The 21174-nt window shown below is 40.8% G+C and overlaps 1 protein-coding gene across 3 annotated transcripts in view; it reads right to left on the minus strand.

Annotated features, from left to right (window-relative positions):
* Positions 1-125: 125 nt before the first annotated feature.
* Positions 126-21174, minus strand: part of MYH11 (myosin heavy chain 11) — a 55238-nt gene continuing 34189 nt past the window's right edge. For 2 of the 3 annotated variants that reach the window (XM_058849419.1, XM_058849418.1), the window contains 30 exons: positions 20966-21118; positions 20639-20812; positions 20294-20467; positions 19755-19869; positions 18947-19140; positions 18667-18788; positions 18486-18555; positions 18182-18342; positions 17266-17374; positions 16200-16331; positions 15711-15917; positions 15177-15314; positions 14411-14534; positions 13799-13970; positions 13017-13229; positions 12757-12901; positions 12443-12649; positions 11508-11612; positions 11253-11405; positions 10586-10834; positions 10133-10345; positions 9241-9453; positions 8402-8563; positions 7530-7658; positions 6929-7017; positions 6579-6702; positions 6196-6404; positions 5533-5641; positions 4773-4945; positions 126-816 (listed from right to left, as the gene is read on the minus strand). In XM_058849419.1, the coding sequence (XP_058705402.1) occupies positions 678-816; positions 4773-4945; positions 5533-5641; positions 6196-6404; positions 6579-6702; positions 6929-7017; positions 7530-7658; positions 8402-8563; positions 9241-9453; positions 10133-10345; positions 10586-10834; positions 11253-11405; positions 11508-11612; positions 12443-12649; positions 12757-12901; positions 13017-13229; positions 13799-13970; positions 14411-14534; positions 15177-15314; positions 15711-15917; positions 16200-16331; positions 17266-17374; positions 18182-18342; positions 18486-18555; positions 18667-18788; positions 18947-19140; positions 19755-19869; positions 20294-20467; positions 20639-20812; positions 20966-21118 (4677 nt within the window). In that variant the 3' untranslated portion in view covers positions 126-677. Of the gene's footprint in view, positions 817-3629; positions 3662-4772; positions 4946-5532; positions 5642-6195; positions 6405-6578; positions 6703-6928; positions 7018-7529; positions 7659-8401; positions 8564-9240; positions 9454-10132; positions 10346-10585; positions 10835-11252; positions 11406-11507; positions 11613-12442; positions 12650-12756; positions 12902-13016; positions 13230-13798; positions 13971-14410; positions 14535-15176; positions 15315-15710; positions 15918-16199; positions 16332-17265; positions 17375-18181; positions 18343-18485; positions 18556-18666; positions 18789-18946; positions 19141-19754; positions 19870-20293; positions 20468-20638; positions 20813-20965; positions 21119-21174 lie in introns of all 3 variants that reach the window. The other variant, XM_058849420.1, reaches the window with a different exon arrangement.

Genomic DNA, 21174 nt, shown 5'->3' on the forward strand with positions numbered 1-21174 from the left:
TGAAGACAATCAGGGTTTTGTTCTAATGATTACAGATGAACTTTTGTAAGAAGTATTTCAGTATTAGAGGAGCTCTGCTGCATCCCCCTTCCCTTCAAGTGACACCTGTACACAAGAATAGTGGAGTCATTTTTATAGCCTTTTATTAGTGTGTAAGCACATCCATGGTGCATATAAAACTGTAACAGTTGATTTAATTTGAACAAATGATATTTTTCAGTAAGTGATTAAAAAGGCACTTCCACCTTGTGAATTGTGCATCAGGGGTGTATTAACCAGGAGAAAACCCTATATTAATTGAATACTCAAAACAAAATGAAAGTTTAAGAAAAGATTAACTGATCAATGCCTTTTTTTTCCCTGCAACAATCTCACAAATCCTCTGTAGACTATAGTTTGCTGGGATTTAAATAATTTGAGCTCCTAGAACTCACTTTCTGCAAGATTTTCAAAGTGGATTACGCTGTTAAAAATCTGCACCTTTTCAAATACACTTCTTGGTAAGAAAAGTTTTGGAGTATTTTTGGCGTCAATCTATACATTGGAGACAAGGCAGTTGTGCTTTTATCTGTCAGAGGAGTGGGTGTATGTGACCTTGACACTAAGAGTAGACTTACACAGTGCTAAATATCGTCCTCCCTCCCTTCCCTTGCTGCAGTGCAATTTTTAAAGCGTGTTTATTCACTGGCTTTTGTTCCATTGAAATCTCCATCTCTTGCATCCATTTCGTCATCACCTCCATCTGTTGCGTTCTCAATTACTCTTCTGCCTCCAGATCTACGAGGTGGGGCAAAAGATGCTGGCTCATTTCCCCTCCTGCAGTAAGAGGGGAAGAAAATAGAAAAAAATATCAGGTGTTAGGTCATTTGGAATCCTCACAAATAAGTAGAGTCTTGTAACAAGACCTGTGGGGCTGATGATTCTAAATGCAGAAAAGCAAAGAGCTGTGGGCCTCTAATTCCACTTTTTGTTCTGTAACTTGTAATTTGTGAACAGGCTGAGACTCCCAATCACTTGGAAATGAGATGGGTTTCCTGTTCGTGTGCTTGTGTCCTTGTCCTCCTCTAAACAGCCTCATCAGCCCCAAATCACCCCCACTCTTCCCCTCACTTCATGTTTTCCCTTATGGGAACTGCAACAGAAGATACTTGAAAGGAGTGGGAAAAGGGACAGCTCATACACCACAGCAGAGGAGTGTCCCTCCTGTCCCTCTGGAGGAGCAAGCAGAGAGAGCATTTTGTACAGAACTTGTGCAGTTCCTGAAGGGCCACGAGCCCCTGGGGCTCTGCTGGATGGCAGCAGACATTTCTGAGCCTGCAGTTCCTCTGCACAGGCTGTGCTGGTCAGAGCAGCAGCTGCTGTGACAGGTGTTGACACCCAGGGTCTCCAGGTAACTCCAAGTTCTTTCCCAGCAGGGAGAGGAAACAGTCATTGCTTTGGAGGTGTTGTAACCCAGGGACTGATGCTTAGCAGTGCAAATGTCCTACAGGAAATGCTTTTCCCACTTTATCCCCTTTTCTTCTCCCATCTCCCTCCCATCCCCATATATTTCATAGGCACATCCCAGGGCAGGGACACTTTGGTCCTCAAGGTTAATTTTTGGGGAGGTGTGAGCAAGTGAGACAGACGATGGGTTTGTCCCATGGCCTCCATTGCTAATCTGCTACAAAGCATTTATTTCACTTTTGTGACATGGCCTCTCACTTGCCCCTCATTAAGCAAACCTTTGTAAAGGCTTGAGACCACAGATATAAGCAATTAAATAAATTCATGATCACTGGATATTGTGCCAAAAATACTAATTTGGTGTTAAATAGATCCAGGACTGCACTTTTGGGTGCAGCAATCATGCATAAATATTTAAAGGCTTGTCTTGTCCTTGCAAAAGACTAAGCCAGTGCCCTCTCTGAAGCAGCTATTTAAGTCTAAAGTTCAGTCTTCCATACGAGGGAAGAGGGTAGGAACACTGGCTGGACTAACTTAGTTCAGAGGCACGAATCTGCATTTCCAAGATGGAAATGTGACATGTAGTCCACAATTCTGCCCTTAAACTTCAGTGTGATGGGCAATTAGCTAGCTAAGAAAGCTTCATGTAAGTTCTGCTGATAATTAACCTTGGTTGTTCTGGTGCTGATGGCATGTATTGAACACAGGGGAGTGTTATTTCTGTCCTGGTGTGTGCTAACAGAAGGATCTCTTTTTATGGCAGCAGGGGTTTGTTATTATTTAGCAAATAAGTTCTAATTAGGTTAATAAATTTATTAATTCTTGTTAATAAAGGAAGAGCTCTCCACCCTCTTGCACTTGTGCTGTGTGCACTCGGTTACTCATGAGCCATTTGTGCTGCAGTAATTCACTCAAGTGCTGTAAGAGAACGTGGGACTGGAGGGAACAAGAGCAAGAATCTCACCAAACTCTGCACTACAGTTTTGGCTATGAAGTGAACTCCTTATCATCCACTTACTACTTATTAAACTGTTGCAATATGGATAAACTTACCAGTTCTTTAAACTGGTATTGGCCCTGTGGATAAAAACCTATTGTTTATATCTGTTCCTCTTAAAGAAGTTTATGTGTTTGATAATATTCATGTGGTCATTGGTATTAGTACCTTTAGAATAATGTGTGTATCTGGGACAAGCCTCAGCACCAGTGTTTGCTTAGCCCCTCTGTATTTAATCTGCCTTTGAACAAGTGGTGCTGGAGTGGTGCTTGAGTAACAGTCTGACTGGAAATATTAGGCTGACTAAAAGGCACATGCAAGGACAAGACATCATCTTTAAATATTTGTGTATTCACAGCAAAATCCAGCACATGTAAAATAGAAAATATACAAATATTACAAGGCAATAGCTCTTTAATTTTTGCAGTGCAGGTATTATTCCTATCTCCAGAGAATGTGCTAATAAATACAACATAATGCTGTGCTAGGTTACAGTGTCAGCTTTAATGTCTGTGTCCGTGCTCCATGTTTTAATACAGTAAACAAGCAATGTAATGTCTGTAAAACAGCTCTAAAAGCCTCAGTAATAACTCTTTGTAAGCAATACAGGCACAGAGTGCTATGTAATGAAAGGCAAGACTTTCTCTTTTGTCTGTGATTGTGTGGTGTGTGATAAATCACATGCAAGTAAGGTCTTCCCAAATCTCAGGTGAATTAGAAGGGCTCTTACCTTAGGTCAGCATTACAGTGGGCACAAGAAATATCGTGAAATTCTGACATGCTGTGACACTCCATAATCATTAGTCCTTTTAATCCATTTTACTAATCAATGGTGTATTTTATTTGAAAAAAATGCTCTTCATGGCAGTGCACAAAGATGATGTGCAAAAAAAATTCATGCAAAAAAAATCAGAGTACTTGCTTAGGTACTCTGTTGGTAGAGCTTGTGAGAATGCAACGTTGGTAAGTCTACGTCAGTACATAACCTACTTGTAAGAAAGATGTATTGCTGATGAACAGCTGAAGGTAGCTAGATTATTGTAATATTTGTCTTTTTTGATAAAACATTAATGCCAAGATATCCAAGCCTTCACAGTTTGCAGAAACCTCACATAATTTTAACCAGGGCCAAAGAAAATGGAAATTTGTGCAATACAAGCTAGCTGCAAAGTTGAAGGCATGGTACCTGCTTAGTCATGCGAAGGTTCCTGTGTCCCTCTGAAACAGAGATAAAGAGTCCTGGGCAGTTATACTAGGCACATGGTCATGATCAGAGGTAGGTAATTACTTTTAAATAATTAAACAAAGTACATTACAGCCAATTACATTACATTTAGATAAAACAAAAATGAGCTGTATGGTGTTCTATGTAAAAGGGCTGGACACAGCCACTGCTTCATAAAGCAGCCAGGAGCATGTAACTACCCAAGGTGGTGCTAATGGAAAAGGCTGCTACATCCATAACTCTTCACTTTGAAGGGAATCCATGTCCAGTAACACTGAAGCAGGTTACTGGTAAATACTCTGGCAAACTACTTTGAGAACACAAGTAGACAGGTGCTTTTTTTTCATCTTATGTACTGCTGGTCTTATGCAGAAGGCAAAATTTTATGGTATAGTGATGCAGATAGAACAATTTCTTTATAACTCAAGTCAGCCTCTTTATTTCAGTGAACTCACGTTTTCAAACCCAGTGAGTGCAGAACTCAGGGATATAGCTGACTGATCACAGCTTTATCTTTTTCCCATGCAGTTTTAACAAGAAAATGCAAAGGGACGTTTTAATCTTTCCCTTGGTCTGATGACACTGAATCCCATAGTGGTGAAGTCCAAAGAGACTTTGAAATAAAAATAATTTAATGTGCTTTGCTTTTTACTGCCTGTGGTGTCCAAGACTGTTGACAGTCATTATGTGTGAGTTGTGCATGTGTGAAAGTGTGAAAAGCACAAGCATTTCTACACTTTTGTGACTGCTTCTGAACAAATAGATATAGCCATTAGATAAGGGGTGTTTTCAAAAGCAACCAAGCCTAATTCTGTTCCAATTTAAGCCAAAAGGATTTTGATTAGAGAAGAGTAAGGCCTGTGCTATGTTATCACAGTTGATCCCAGCTGAAATCCTGAGGCTGCTGCAGTCTATGAAATGCACTTCACTCCTGACTTCGGCCTTTTGTTCTGAGTGCCAAGCTAACACAAGGAGTGAGTAACTTCGCAGCATTTTCAGTGGCTGCTCTTCACCTGACAGATTTTTTTCCACTTTTGTAGTTCAGCTCTAAATTTCAAGGCTGTCAGTGAGTGGGAAGGGCTATCCCAAACAAGGGTACTCTACCTGAGCTTGCTTTTTAGTGCTGCAACCTCACGGCCCAGGGCTTCATTGCTCTCAGTAGCTTCATCCAGCTCCCTCTGCAGCTTCCTGCGGTTGGCGTTGATGCGCTGGGACTCTTCCTCAGCCTCCTCCAGCTGCCTTTTCAGCTGCTTGAGCCGTGTGTTGCCTTTCTCGGCCTAAAGGGAGATTTCAGAGTAATGCTTTAATTTAAAATGGATCTAAGAGCTTTACATTCCTCATTTTAATTTCATGCTTCTATTGAGAGTTGTTCTGAAACATGACCCAAATCAAAGACCGAAGCTTATAGCCTGAAAATAACTTTGCTTTGTGGTGTTCATTTTGCTGATAGCTACTGTATTCAGACACAACCTCGTTTCTTTTGCTGCATAGTCCTACCTCTGCTTTTCGGGCTTGCAGATGGATTTGCATTAGATAAAGCTAAAATTTTAATGTAAAATATGTTCAGCATCTCTATTCATATAGCACCAAGGGTGTTGTGCACAGTCCTGTATATTGCTGGGCAGTCAGACTGTTGCATGTGGCTGATTAACAAGGACTTGTGCTTTGGCACTTGATGTAGCATGGAAGAATTATATTGTCCCATCTTTTATTAATGATCTGTATGGCTCTCCCAGCATAGAATCCAAGCATTCAGTCTGCTTTCTAGGGCATTAGCTTGAGGCTCAACATGGAATCTTCCTTTCTTAGGGCAAAACCTAAAAATTACTGCGCCCTCAACTAAGACCCTTATCACAGTCTTTACCTGATCTTTGTACTGCTCTGCTTGCTTCCTCTCATCCTCCACCTGCAGCAGTGCATCCTTCAGCTTCTTGTCCTTCTGGCGCAGCGTCTTGGCCGCTGCCTGCTTCTCTCTGCAATGACAGGACAGCTCTTGGTGATGTGGGAGCTCTGTACTCTCCACCTGCCCTGGGCTTGTGGCTCATGCAACTGGCACCAAGGACCCCTGTGTTAAGGGTCTTACTGAATTTAACAGGTGAATTCTAAGGAAAACTTTAAGGCATGTTCTTCTGATCAAAACAACACCAAATATATGTCTCTGCTGTATGCTTGAGGTGCTCCTGGGGATGTGTTCTGAAACACAAGGTGATTTCCTGAAGGAATAATCCAACAAGTGGCACCATATGTTATGGCAATTAACCTGGCAGAGTCCTAGGGCAGTCAGTCTAAAATGTGGGGGGGCAGATCCTTGCCTATGGTACCAGTGGAACTTTATAGCAATAAAATGGATCTTAATCAGAAACTGTAGCATCTCCAGGTATTTGCCATATGTTAAGTGGGAAAGAGACTTGACCAAGTTTAGTGGCACTGAGAGCCTGATAACACAAATCCTACTTGTTTTTGCTTATTTTGTGTGTCATTAACTGGAGTTAGAAATGGACAGCTGTGCCCTCTGGGACACCCATACCTGGCTTCCTGTTCCAATTGCTCTTCGAGAGAAGCAATTTTGGCCTCCAGAGCAGCAATTGTGGCTTTGAATTTGTTCTTCACAGCTCCCTCCATCTCCTGCAGTTTACTCTTTAGTTCCTTGTTCTGCCTTTCCAGTTGCTGCCGTGCGTTTTCGTTCTTCTGTGCAGTTGAGCGCTCTGTTGCCAGCTCATTGTTCAGCTGCTCTGCCTGCAAGGTGGGAAGGGTGCTGTCACAAGTGTTTCATGCTCTCAGAAGTGTTGCATGCTTTCAGACAAATGACAGGTGGCCATTTGGGATGGCAATCCCCCAGATATTCCAGAACCACAAGAAGCTTTTGCTGGCACACGAACAGAAAGTGCTGTGTGCTGGAGTGAGCTGTACCTGCTGTACTGCTTTCCTCATGCGGTCACCCATTGCCTCTATGTTGCTTTGCTCCTCCTCCAGCTCTTCCTCCAGCTGGGCAATTCTTGCCTCCAGGCGCCGTTTCTCATCCTGAAGGCTTGTCCTGGAATTTTAAATTTAAAAAGCAAGTAGTTATGGTTCTGACAATTTGTTATGGTTGTATTATGAGCTGCCAATAATGCAGGAGAACAAGATATTTCAGTGGAAGTAGTCATATGTGTGCATGTTGTCTTGTCAAGACCAGATTGCTGTTGGGAACAGAACAAAACTGCTCTTGGCAGCATTAGCAGCATGTTTAGAGCCTTGTGGGTAATTTGGTGTATTCCTACCTTCCAGAGGCAGCGCTTGCAAGTTCCTCTGCCATCTCTTCTTTCTCTTGGTCTGCTTGTTTGCGAGCTCTTTCTGCAGCAGCCAGGTCCTAGAGAAATGGAAGAAGCAGCGTAGTAAAGAAATGAGTAAATGTTCAAATAGTTATAGCATGATTCAGAGGACTGTAAATTTTCTAAAGCTGGTATGAGATGGGCTGTCTTGTTAACAGAATAAATTCTTGTCATGTCATAAACCCTAGGGAAGTACAATGAAATATACTTTATCCAGCCTGTCAGAGGGTTTCTATTTCATTTGTTTTGGTCACAAGATTTAATACAGGTAGGAACAATAGCACTAAGCACTCAAGAATTTATTGCTATTGAAAACAATTTGTGTTGGATCATACAGTTCATTTCCCTTTAAGGCTGGCCATCTGTACCTTTTTCCAAGGTGATTTTTTTCAGCTCAGTCTGACTGTGCTCAGATGGAGATCCAACAGCTTTAGAGGAGTGTGTGGAGCACGTGGAACTTGTTACAAGTCCAGTCCCCAAGAGCTGTTCTGTTTTGCTACTGAAGGCCATGTGTAATGTCCTTCATTCTATTGTAGGTTTCCCACTTTACCTCCTGGAGCTGCATGAGTTCTGCTTCCAGACTCTTTGCTTTCTTCTCATTTTCTCTGGCTGTAGCAAATATTTCTTCTCTGGCAGCCCGTGCATCATCCAGCTCTCGTTGGTAGTCCTTCATCTGAGCCTTATTGAAAAGAATAACAAATTTGTTACAATTTTAGTGGAAAGAAATGTGGACAGAACAGAACACATACACATTTACATTGTCATAATGCTGCTGAAGTTACATTTTCTGCAGAGATCTGGTAGCACATGTTGGAAAGATATGAAATGCTATTCCAAGGAGGGCAGTGCTTCCACTTGAACACTGCATCTTTTGTAATGCCTATTGTTCATATGTCCTCTGAATATTTGAGTTCATGTACAGTCTTAATCTTTCTGATTAAGAAAATTTTTGTTGTTTAGTTGTTAGCATGTGACAGAACAGTTGATATGGAGATTTAAAGTACAAACAGGAACATGCTAATTCAGAGACAATCTGATTTCTGAACACTCTTTTATGCTCTTGAGTCAAGTGTTAGAACCCAGATTTATGCTCTGAATAGATTTTATCTTATCCTTTCTCTTCATGTCAATCTTTGTTTTTGTCCATGTGGATAAGTCAGTAGCAGATGAGTGTTGGCTAGAGAAGCTCTCTACCATGATGAAATTTAAGATTTTAATCATTTGCCCTGTGAATTTTTTCCACTGTCATTCAAACTGAGCATTCAAACACTGATATTTGAATGTGGCAGTCTAGTTAAAATTCCCCCTCTGACCAATTACCTCCAATGGGCACCACATGGGTTCACAAATATCACCTAACTTTTGTATTGTGGCTGCATATGAAACAGCAGTGGGAAAAACTGTATTTTTGGGGTTACATACCTGTAATTTGCGAAGTTGTTTGATGGCTTCTTCCCGACCTTTGTTAGCAGAGTCAGCCTGGCTCTCCAGGTCTTTGACATCCATCTCCAGCTTCTTTTTGGCAGCAGCTGCCAGGGCCCGCTGCTTCCGCTCATCTTCCAGTTCCGTTTCATATTCATGGAGCTGATCATTAAGGAGAACAAGTTCAGTTTAGGAAAGTCCTTGGGCACTCTTAAACACTCTGTGTATGTCTGGATAGTGCATACAGACCCCAGATCTCTGTTAACTGTGATTTCACTGGCAGTTAAAACACATTTCCATTTTGTCCCAAAATTAAAGGTTTCTGAAAGGACTCAGCAATTTGGGTTCTGTATGCATGGAAACACGTGTGTTACAAGATGATGACTGCAGCAGTTGTCCTTGCTGTCACAACACTTCTGTACAAAGAAGTTTTATCCTGTTTTCATCTCCAATGCTTTTGTATGCAGTCAGTGTACCCCAGGAAGACAGATATATTAGAAGTTGTCTTTTTTCACTTGCACTGAGAATACAGGGAAGGTGGTTCTGACTATGTCACAAATAATAATTCACATGTTTTATACTATATTGATTAAATAGCTGCATTTGTTGGTAACTGCATCTGCTACTGAAGCAGGGAACCCCTCCTGCTTTTTTCAATGCAATAACCCTTTTTCTGTCTTCTTTTTTGTTTTTGTTTTTTTTTTAAATCACCAAGTACAAGGCAATGTAATGCTTCTTTTTTCATTAATGTTAGTGAGGTGCTTTAATACTGGCATTAGACTGGGGGCTTTCAGCTGGCTTGGTAAGATATTTGCAAAGGCAGTGGCAGGGAATGGTACCTGTCTGAGGAGTTGTCTTTTCTTCTCCTCATTCTGTTCATCTCTGGCTTGTAAATCTCTTTCAAACTGGCCTTTCAGGGCCTGCATATTAACTTCCAACCTGAGTTTGGCATCTTCTGCAGCCTGTAGCTCATCCTCTAGCTCTTCCAATTGTGTCTTCATCTCCTCTACTTGCTGTTCAAGGGTCCGTTTAGATTTCTCCAATTCATGGACCTTTCAAGCAATGGGAATTTAATAGACTTGTTATGAGAAATAAGAACAATTACAGTTATACACAGTATACCTGCAGTATAGGCCACATTAGAAACTATCAGATGTGGACAATGAATACACTAACTTACACTGAAAATGATAAATTAGCTTTACTTTCTATACTTGCAAAACTGTCTTAAAATAACGAGATTCTCTTTATCCCAATCTTCTGTTTTTAATCTAGTCAAATATCATAATTTAATTTATTTGGTATTAGAAGTAATATAATCATATCCCTGTAATAAAATAAGTGATTGGCAAAGCAGAAGTGGAAATTTTCTGCAGTTACGTAAGTAAATTTAAGGCAGGTAGCAAAGTCAAATATAACTAATAAAATAAGATTTGCAGAGTTTACAATTTCAAAGAAGTGTAATAAACTAGTACATTATTTAGAAATCAATTAGAATCTTCTTCATGCTTGAAGTTATGTTAAAAATAAACATAGCCTACAGTTACTTTGCCAAGTCCCTTGCAAGTTTGGACACAAATGGAATAACCTTTGAATTTTGTATGAAATATCTGATCTTGCTGAATGGATTTGTGTGCTGCAGAGAATTTCCCACACTGAAAACAATGATCTCTTTTTTTAGCTGCTATTTTAAGTTATTGTTGTTGAGATTGTTCTTAGGCCAAAACTTACATTCTTTCCAACATCATCTTTGGAGCTAACAAGATCTTCCATTTCAGCTTTCAACATTTTGTTTGTTCTCTCCAGTTCTTCTTTGGCTTCCAAAGCCTCTTCAAGTGCTCGGGCCAATGACAGAGCCTTTGTTTCCTTTTCTCTAGCTTCAGCTTCTGCTCTGTCCCTTTCATCTGCATATTTTGAGGAGATGTTCTTCTCTTCAGCTAGCATCTGTAAAAAGGTAGTGTCAGTAGAGAAGGTCATGAGTAACAGAGCTTTTCTACTGCAGCTGTCTTGTCAGTTGTTAAAAACAGAGAAGAATCTCTGCTTTTGATAAAGGCATATAAATACAAAATTAACACTTCCTGTATAATTCAACTTTAGTTAATTTTTTTGTCCCCTTGTCCCAGTGGACACTCTGTGAGTTCCAGACAGGCGATAACACAGCAAGGGAGAATCTAAAATCCATACCTGATCAAACTTCTTCTGTTTCTTCTCCAGGTTGGAGACCAGCTGACGCTGGTTGTCTAAGTCCACCACCAGGTCATCCAGTTCCTGCTGGAGTCTGTTCTTGGTTTTTTCCAGTTTGTCATAAGAAGCAGCCTTTTCTTCAAACTGTTGTGTGAGACTTTCAATTTCCTTCTGAAGTTTCTTTTTGCCTTCTTCCATGAATTCTACTGTGGTGGTAAATTCCTGTATCTTCTTCTTAGAGTCAGAGAGCTGAAATTTGAATTCAGAGGACAAATCTTTGTAGCTGTGACAACAAAACTTGGCAGAGAGACAAAAACTTGGCCAGGAGACAGCTAAGACCTGGAGCTTTCCTAGTTTGACCTGTGTGAAGCTATAGTTACCCATCACCCAGCCATCATAAAATGGGGCAGAGCACAGACCTAGGATGCACATACAGGCCTTGTGTGCAGGACTATGTGTGGAGCTCCCTTGCACTCGTATCTGTTCTAGGGGTGGCACTTTAAGGGACAGGGAGACTGCTGCCTCCATTGTGGAGCACTGCTGGTGCCATCTGGGCTAACAGCACAAACTCCCTGAAGCTCCATGTGCTGTGCCAGGATAATTCCACAGATCCTCTGGAATTGCCAACACAGTGATGGAGCTAATGATTTAACTATGGCACTGATACCTGTATTGTCAGTGTTGAAATATGTCTCTCCAGATTTTGTTTTGCTTCTACTTCTTCATCCAACTGCTCCTGCAAGCTGTTCTTTTCATCCTCCAGCTGGCGGAGCTTGGTGGACACGTTCAGCTTCTGCCGCGTTTCTTCCTGAAGCAGCTCCTACAGTCACCACATCAATTGGCAAGACAGTCATTAGTTTAGGTCCTTTTATTGTGCATTTTACGAATATTGTAGGTGAGCTGATCTTGGATGAAAGTTTACCTGCGTATCCTGTAGCTGAGATCCTAAGGCTGCAACATCTTTGGTCAATTTGATATTTTTGCTTTCTGCTTCATTGAGCAAACCGGTGACATTTTCAACCTCCACCTGTGAGATGCCACAGAGAATAAACTCAGTTATTTTGCAAACCTTCAAAATCTTCCTTAAACTTTAGTTTCCTTGGATTTGTCTGAAATCTTAGCTAATGCCATTTTTATCTAGTTTACCACAGTATTTATTACTCTATATCAAAACTTAGTCATATTCATAAAGCAATAATAAATAGTATTTTCCCTGCAATGAATTGCAAAGGAGAATGGGGATTTTTGATGGATTTTCCTTCCTCTTCCCAAGTTTGACAGAAGTTGATGCATTTGATTATATTTTTTTATTTATCCACCAGCTTAAAATAATAAAGCAAATCTTACTACAGCTATGGACAATATGTAACTATAAGCTTGATTAGTGTATCTGGACATTGAATATTTACCAAAGAACCATTTAAAATTACCTTTAGTTATTTCTTAAACTGTAGATAAGTGAGCATTCTCCTTCCATTGTCATATTTTGTGAGCATGTGTGTTTAATAGCTGTCTAATGCATTTCCAAAAGCCACATACCTGTCAATCTTCCCCACCACCCAAAAATGAACAAACAGAAAGAAACTGCCAGATCTGCATCATGGTCACTGAATCAATGATGGCATTACAGACTGCAACATGTACAGAGGGGTAGTGAGACTAAAAGGTCCCAGTTCCATGAGATGGAGTGATTGTAGTTGATTAATTGGGTGATAATTGAGGTAGGAGTTTAAGATGACAAAAAATGAGTGTTTTGGCTGCAGGGCCGTAATTCCTCCAGATACACCCTCACAGAATAGTATAAACTGGACTTCTCTGTCCCATGGTGTCCCAGCAATGCATCAAACTCCTTCCTACCTGTAATTTATGGACTTTTTCATTGAGTTCTGTCCGAACACGCTCTCCCTCAGTGTATTTGGACTGTAAATCCTGCAGCTGTACTTCCAGCTTCTTCTTCTTGTGCTCCACATCTTGTTTGGCCTGATTCAGGCTCCTGACTTCATTAGCCAGATCAGCATTGTCTTTCTCCAGTGACTGCTTGGTCTTGTCCAAATTTGCTTTAGCCTACAAGCATGTGCAGAAGTGAATAAAGGTGATTTATGGGAGGAAATGGTGTTATCTAGTTTTTATTATTATTTATCCAGTTTTCAACGAGGTGGATTTCTGTTTACCCGTTTAAATTGTTCCAGCTGCTCTGTGAGCTCTTCCACAGCCTGAGTGTGCTTTTGCCTCATCTCCTGGACCTGGGCTTCATGAGTTCGAGTCTCCTCCTCCAGAGCTCTCTTGAGCACTGTGACCTCCTGCTCACGCTTTGCTCTGCAAGGTGACACACATCAGTGGAGCAGCAAGGAGCACTCCAGCCCCACTGCAATGCCAGTGGGCAGTGCTGTACTGAGCTTGGTGACATTCCCCTTGTGCTCCATCTCCATACCTGAGCTCCTGCTGGGTGGCTGTGGTATCCAAAGTATCCTCCAGCTCTGTCTTGAGAGCCTCCAGCTCTTCCCCGAGGTCTCTCTTCTGCTTCTCTGCTTTGTTTCTTGCAGCTTTTTCAGACTCCAAGTCTTCCTGGAGATCAGAAATTACAGATTCCAATTCTCGGATCTTCTTGAGGGCGTTGTTCTTCTGAGTAGTTTCATCTTCAAGCCTTTTTGAAAAAAGAGCGTTTCATTTTAGAAATTAAAAAAAAGTAATAATGATTTCACTTTGAGGAAGTCAGTATACACTAAAGATTTATAAGTTCTGTGCAGGAAAGTGCCAAAGAAAGGGAAGACTGATGCAAAAAAGATCAAACAGCTGTACTTTAGCTGGATGCAATGTCTGGAGATCCTGATTAGTTGATTCAGCAAGTTTTGGTGGAGTGTTTTCCCTCTAAAATTCATACAGAAAATCCACTGAGATTCTAGAGTGGAATCTCAGGTCAGACTCTGTTGCCTATGATTATTACATTTCATCATACTTGACAACACTGCCATTGCCTATGGGAAGAGGAGTTTTCATTGGTACCTGGAGGTAATTTAATAAAATAGATTATTTGTCTATGGACATGTAATAGCATAATTATTTTTCACAAAAGGACATTTGGAAAATGGGGAATCACATGGAAGGAATGAACTGAGAGATGAGACTCATGGCTGGAGGTTCTCAGTGTCTGGGAAGGGACAAGATATGTTCCAGCCTGGGCTTTCCACCATGTGCAGACCCAGCAGTGAGTACCTGGCCAGAGCAGCCTGCAGCTCTTCCTCCTTCTTGGCCAGTTGTGCCTTCAGGTCAGCAATTTGTGCCTGGAGCTCTGCAATCTGCTCGTGTAGATCATTTGCCTCCCCTTCCAGCTTCCTCTTAACTTTGTCCAGTTCTTGTCTGCTCTTCTCTTCCTTCTTCAGCCGCACTGAAAAAGGAGGGATTTTGGTCACCAGACTGTGGTAGAGCCAGGAGTCCTTAATCTGATCTCACACTTCGGCAAAAAATGGTTCTGGCCTCCAGTGTGGCCATGCATTTGACTACAAGTCACTGTATTTTTGGAGCAACATGCAATGCCTTATTTCTAGCCATCCTAAATAATAATTCCTTTATCTTTCTTACAACATAAGCATTTTTTCCTCTCATTTTTCCCTCTACTCTTTTATATGTAACAAATAAAAAGGTTCTATTATTTGGCACCATGAGGATTTGGTGATTATCACCAAACTGTCTTCAGCATAAAAAATTTGGAGATACCCCACATATTTTAAAAAAATTCTCTCCAGATTGTGTTTAGGTTTTTTTGTTCTGTGTCAAAGAAAAAGAAGAAATTCTACAAAACCCAGAATAAACTATTGTTCATATTACCTTCAAGTTCAGAAATCATAGATTCATGTTTGTTCTTGAGCTTTGTAAGATTTTTGGCTTTTTCTTCTTCTTCTGCAAGATTTGTTGTTAGATCACTTATTCTTTCCTCAAGTTGTTTTCTTTCCTTAAGAAAAATAAAATACTTCTGTTAGCAAACATGTCTGTCATTGATGATCAAAAATCAACTCTTTGCCAACCAAAACTGTCCTTTTATGCTGTATTTCTTGAGATTGTGGTGATACATTTCAATTTTTCAGTTACAGATGAGCTATGGAGTGCTGTCTATGACTTCCATGTTCTCTAAGCTGCTGCTCTTAGAATCTTGTGCTCTCTCTGACGGCTGCTAAGTACAGGGCCCAGTTCACAGGAGCATTCCCTTTTAAAAAGTACTGAAGACATTCTTACTTCCAGTTTTAATCATGAAGTTTGGCTGAAATTAGTTGAAAACCAAGAGAATTATTTAGTCTGCTCTTGGACAAGAAGACATGTCTTCCACTGATTGTCCTTGACTGCTGTAAATATTTTCCTTGAAGATATTGTTGCTATGCAGATCTCAAACACAATATTTTTACACAATTTTGAATAGTTTGAATGAGCACAGAAAAATTATCAGAAATGCATGTGACACAGGCTGGACTGATGGCCTGGTGTAACTACATCCATGAAATTAGACCGTCAAGAGTATTCCTGTTGTTCTAGTGGAAGAGAGGGTTTTCTCTCAACTTTCACTATTTTCAGAGTAAGAAAGTGGACCCAGAACACTCACCTTGCTTAGCTTGTTATTCTGGTCTTCCATTATTAGAATATCATCTTCCATTTTCTTTATCTTGCTATCTGCTGCGACTTTTTCAAGTTGCAGCTTCTGCCTTGCAGCCTCTTCTTCTTCCAGCTGTTCCTCAAGATCCTTTAGGAAAAAGAAACCCACAAAACATGAATTCTGGAAATAAAATGCTAATATAATTCTTGAGAAATGCTTAATGTTTATTACTGTATGTTGTAAACTTAGTTTTTTTTATTAAGACCTAGATCTGTAATCCTTTACAACGTAGAAGGAAAGATTTGTTAAAAGAATATTTTAGAGAGAAGATTAGGTGTTTGAGATGAGGAAGAAAAGAACCCTGGAGGAAAGTGCATCAATTGATTGTCCTTCCTTCAGTAGCACAGACATATATCCTACAGAGGGTTGTGCAGCAAGAACAGTCCTAGGATCTGAGGTTTTCCAGTCTCTGTTGTGTCTCAAGTTATTGTTATAACTTGTTATCCAAGTTATTGTCTGTACTTGTCACTTATCCCTCCTTACCAGCATTTGTTGTTGCATCTTTTTCTTCTCTGCCTGCAGCTGCTGGCCGCGCTCCTCCTCCTCCTCAATTCTGGCTTCCATCTCATGCAGGATCTCTTCCAGCTCTTGTTTCTTAGCTGCTAGACGGACTCTCATCTCCTCAGCCTCAGCATACAGCTCAGTTTCTGCCTGAAGCTGCTCTGCCAGGAGGTTCTTCTCTTCAACAAGCTGCACAAATAGAATGGAGAGGAAGTTTAGGCTTGGAGTGCAAATTGTTTGTTTTACTGGATATTTCTGGGGTACAGGGAGGCAGCTCCACCACACATCCTCGTGTGGATGTTGAGCCTTTACTGGAGTGACTGGGAGCGTGTCTGCACTGACCTTCTGCTCTGGACCATGTCTATGAGGACAATCATGAGTGCAAAGGAGAGAGACACCTTTATTATAACAGCTTCAAGACATGGTAAAAGAACAGCTAGTGTTTTCCAGAGGCTTAGAGCTGTAAATCACCTGTGAGTGTTTCAGTTCCAGCTCCTTCAATTCACTCTCTGCTTTTTGTTGTCTTTCCTTAGTTTTTTGTAGTTCTTCATCCTTGGCCTGCATTTCTTCCTCTTGGCGGGTGACTTGCAGCAGTGGCTTCACCTGGAAATGGAAAGGTTTTTTTAAGAATGTTTCCTGTCAGTATTTGTGTTGCTGATGGTGCTTAAAGGACTGACTGGCACTAATGGTAGTGCTGTCATTGCTCAAGACTGGACAGCTACTGTCCAGCCAAGCTTGATGGGCACATCTTTAAAGCCCCAAGCCCCAGCAGTGTTGCTCTTGGCTGTCCTTGTGTTAATTCCTGGGGACTTGTGAGCACCTCTACCTCTGATAGTGCCACTTTTGAAATGTCTCCAGGCCTATTTACATCCCTTGATAATGTACAAAAGTTACATCTGCATAGAAGGACAATGTGCACACACACAGGTGTGTGTGTTACTGCCTGTTCCTGGTTGTAGAGGAGATTGCTACCAACCCAGGTAGGAAAAGTTTTCCGAATCCAAACTGAAGGCCATTCTTGAAACACCTGAGCCTCTTTAATAGGAAAATACACTTAATTTGCATGAGTGTCCAGCAGGAAGATGTTTAGTGTCCCAGTTAGGAATTCCCAAGCTACTTGGTTCTCCATAGATATATCACTCTGGATGATAAAACAGAAACAGAATGATATCATGGATAGAAACAGAATGGATGATAAAACAGAAAATTCAGTTTTACTCTGTGTTCTCATTATCCACCCCTGTGAAATGATTTCATTTTGTGGCAATTAAAAACGTCTCCAAACATGCAAAATCTTTTATGAATTTCTGCTTAACTAGATTGTTTTCTTCTCAAGAACTACCTTTAATGTTAATGGCATTATAGAACTATTCAGAGTATCTCTAACCCTAAGTTTTGTGAAATGAATGAGGCTCTTGCCACCAGCTGCAATGGGCTTTGGAACATGGAGTGTTCCTGACAAGATGTACCTTGGTATCAAGTGCATTTCATTTCTTTTGGAAAACTGAGGAGAGATTGACTGATAGCAATCACTCACTTTAGTAAACAGTCTCCACCACTGCCAGTTCCTCAGTTTCAGGTAGGCAGCACAATTTCTTTGGATAACCTTCATTGCAGTCAGCTGTTGCTGTCTCTTGGCAAAGGCTCTGTGATTAAAAACATAAAGCAAATTGGTTCAGTCTGAGAATAGAAAGTGCTTGCAAGGTACACACATTAAGCAAAGAAACTCTGGTGAACATCTGCTGATGAGTCTGGTACAAATTCTTTTGGTTTAACAGTGCCTGTGCTTTCCTGAGGAAGGGTGATAACTCTGGTTAGCTGTCTGGTATTTTATTTTTGGTTTTTGACTGTTTGCACTCCATGGGTAGGTACAGATGTATAGATCTAGTTCTTGGTGTGAACATCTTTCCAGAGTACACAGGGACTCAGATGTTGCACTGATTATCATTCTTGAAACATATTTCTTTGTCTGACAATTTGAAAGCCTTGTGAAAGCATGCAGAAAATAAAGGTATTATTGTTGATAGTTTTGTGGTGTACATTAATTGAGATCATGCTAGATGATCAGTGCTCCACACTGAAGCTGTGGAAGAAATTATTTTATGTTTTATAGATGCCAGGGGTGCTGCTACTTGCAGTGCACGAGACTCCAGTCATGGCTTAGGATGCTCCTTTTCCTGCTGGTACAAACACATAAATGTTTAAATGATGGGTCATTGTCTCAGCTTATTGTACAGAGGCTGTGAGCAGCCTCACAGTGTAACTGCTTCCCTCTAATTACAGTAATCAACCTTTTCTGGGCTGGAAGTGAAACCTTCATTGGACACGAGTTCTAACGCAATATAAATAATATTGAAATGTCTCAGTATCTTCAGTTTGTTATATGGAACATTAAAGGCCCCTGCAGGTATTCTGTTGCAGAAAACATTCTCTTTGTTAACACCTATTCTTACTTTCTTGCTAGGTAGCCTCGGGACATAGCTTGGAAGGTGATAATAACATCTGTGATCTTCAGGTCTCTCTCTTCTTCCAGGTGAGCCAGAACACCAGTTCTGAAGAAGATTTTACTCTGTCCAATTCTGTACAAGTTGGGATCAAGCTCTAGTGCTTTGATCTGGGGGAAAACAGGGATATTTGTTAACTCCAGTGCTGAGGTTTAGGGTACTAAAAAACACTTCTCATTTCTGTTCAGTCTCAATGCTTTTATATAAGAAGTATAGGCCTGATTATCAACAGGATCAAAAATGCTTTCCTCACCATGAGTATGCAAGCCTGCTTCCCATCCATGAATCCTTTAGGAATGGCGTTTGCAGCGAGAATTTCGTATCTGCCAAGAGATGCTTATGTTAGGGAGGCTGGGACACTGTGGGTGGTTTTGTACAGACAGGCAGGTGTGACAGCACTGCTAACCCCAGAGCTGGGGCTGAGGGGCTCGTACCGCTGGCGGAACTCCTGGAAGACGATCCTGTTGGGGAATCCCTGCCGGCAGATACGGATCCCTTCCAAGACACCATTGCAGCGCAACTGCTCCAGCACTAAATGGGCGTCAAGTTTGCCAGACTGAAAAGAGGACAGAAGGTATTTTCAGCGCAAATTTACAAAAATGTTGCCATCCACATATCTATGTCTGAAGGCATTGTTCAGCTCTGCCATGTGCAGTGAGCAGCTCAGCAGGAGTAATGAGCCAGGAGTCTGAAAACCGAGCATCTGAAATTTACCCTTTTTTCATGATTTGGAATGATGCAGCGGACAAAGTTGGGATTGGTATTCCTTAGGGTGGTCATCAGTTTGGTCAGCTGCTCCTTATAGAGTTGTCCAACGGTACGGAACATGCCTTTCTTGGTTTTTGAAGCACTGGGGAGTGAGCTTTCACTCATCTTGGCCATTTGGTCCAGCCCAACTATACGGTCCACTGAAATAGAGAAGAAAGAATAGGACAGTTTATATAAACTATCCTTGCCTCACATCACACCCATCACTGGCACTGTTACACCGCAGCTCGCCAAAGAGGAAAGGTATATTTTCCATGCAATAGAAGCATTCTGACAAATGTACTAGAAGCCCTTCTGGGTAAATAGTCTACTTCTGTCAAAGATGAAAATGTGGATTTTGTTAAGTAGTGACAGAATGAAGCAACTGAATACCCAGAATATATTTTATTATGCCCATGAATTAAACAGAACTCCACAGAATTTACATGAGAGGCTTCATAAAACCTAACAATAAGCTGTATTAAATGAGATCTACAATTTTACACATTCAGCAACATTTTCACAGTGTAAAGAATAATTTTTAATCTGTTGCTGAATAATATTAAGGAAGTTTTTTGATAGTGCTTAAAACTCTCTAATGAAGTTGTTCATTGATGATGTCTTTAGAACACATTATTCTTATGTCTAACTTTAGTCTCTTCTATGCTTATCACATTCACACTTGTGTGCTGCCAGCAAGGGATGGCTGTCAAAAAGTTCTGGTAGGAGTTTCTCCCTTTAAACCCCATCACTGATTTAGAATTGTGATTCATACCATCCTTCCAAAGGTCTGCTACAAATTTGTCTGAAGACTGGTTCAGCAGAGAGGTCACATTGTCGTTTAGTGGATCCATGTTCTTTGTCAGCCAGGCAGTTGCATTGTAGGTAACCTGCAGGGAACAGTGAGTGCTACATCAAAAATTTGTTCTTGGTAAGAAATCTGGAGAGTCCAAGAACACAGGGCACTGTATTAACACAAAATCAGACAAATAATGTGCAAAGGTTTCTAGGGTTGAGAGCTGAGTATTTTCACATGTACTAATGTCTGTAAAAAGTCTGCTTGCTAGAAAAGAATCCAGATTAATTGGATTTTCAATAACCTCAGTGATGGTAATTTTTGTTTGCTTGTAGGCTTAGCACAACCATGATTTGCAAATCTTATTTCATGTGTTGTGTAATTAAAGCACTTAATAAGCACATTTTGTAATTAAAGCCACATCTCATCAATGCAGATACCAGAATGTTTCTCTTTGATTCTTTGGGTATCAAAGAATCAAAGTTCCCAAAGTCAAAATAGCTCAATCTGTCCAGTACCTTTCCTGCATAGTGCATTATACAGAACTCTGTTTTATCCTTGAGTTGCTTGGGCTTCTGGAATTTGGGATGGTTGCCTTGTTCTTGAATTAGTTTCTCCACAAAGGACGTGTCAGTAGCCTTGGGGAACCAGCACTCTTCATCCAGCAGAGCCAGGACACCAGGAGGGTTGGTCTGCAATGGGAGTGGTGTCAGATCAGAATCATCACAAGCAGAGGCAAAGACAGAGCATCACCTTCCTCACCCCTGAGGTTACAGATCCTTCAGGGAAATAAAGGATCTCTGGCTGCACTGACACATAACTGATACCCCTGTGGTACCCCATCTACAGAGACAGAATCTTACTGGTCTTTCGATCAGCTCTATGCAAGGCTGCAGGTCAAGGCCAAAGTCAATGAAATTCCATTCAATGCCCTCTCGTTGGTATTCCTCTTGCTCCAGTATAAACATGGTGTGGTTGAAAAGCTGCTGAAGTTTCTCATTAGTGTAGTTGATGCACAGCTGCTCAAAGGAATTGATCTGTGAAGAGGAAAGAAGTGAATTTGTAACGTGAGAAAGAGACCTTAGAGAATGAACTTAAATAACAAGATGGTATTTGCTATTTTGTGTTTTTTTGCATACTAAAATAATTAAAATGTAAGGATTTATATGAGTTTAATCAGCAGTACATACCTCAAAAATCTCAAATCCAGCAATGTCAAGGATCCCCAAGAAAGAAGCTCCTTGTCTTTTTGTTTTATCGAGAGCTTTGTTCACGCGAGCCAGGATCCAACGGAAAAGACGTTCAAATTTTGCCTTGGCCAAAGCTTCTATGGCAAAGTCTGCCTGGAAAAGGTAAGAGGAGATTGTAAGTGAAAGAAGAAACCCACTTAACTGTAGAA

Source organism: Poecile atricapillus, chromosome 14, assembly GCF_030490865.1.
Source record: "Poecile atricapillus isolate bPoeAtr1 chromosome 14, bPoeAtr1.hap1, whole genome shotgun sequence".
Lineage (NCBI taxonomy): Eukaryota > Metazoa > Chordata > Aves > Passeriformes > Paridae > Poecile > Poecile atricapillus.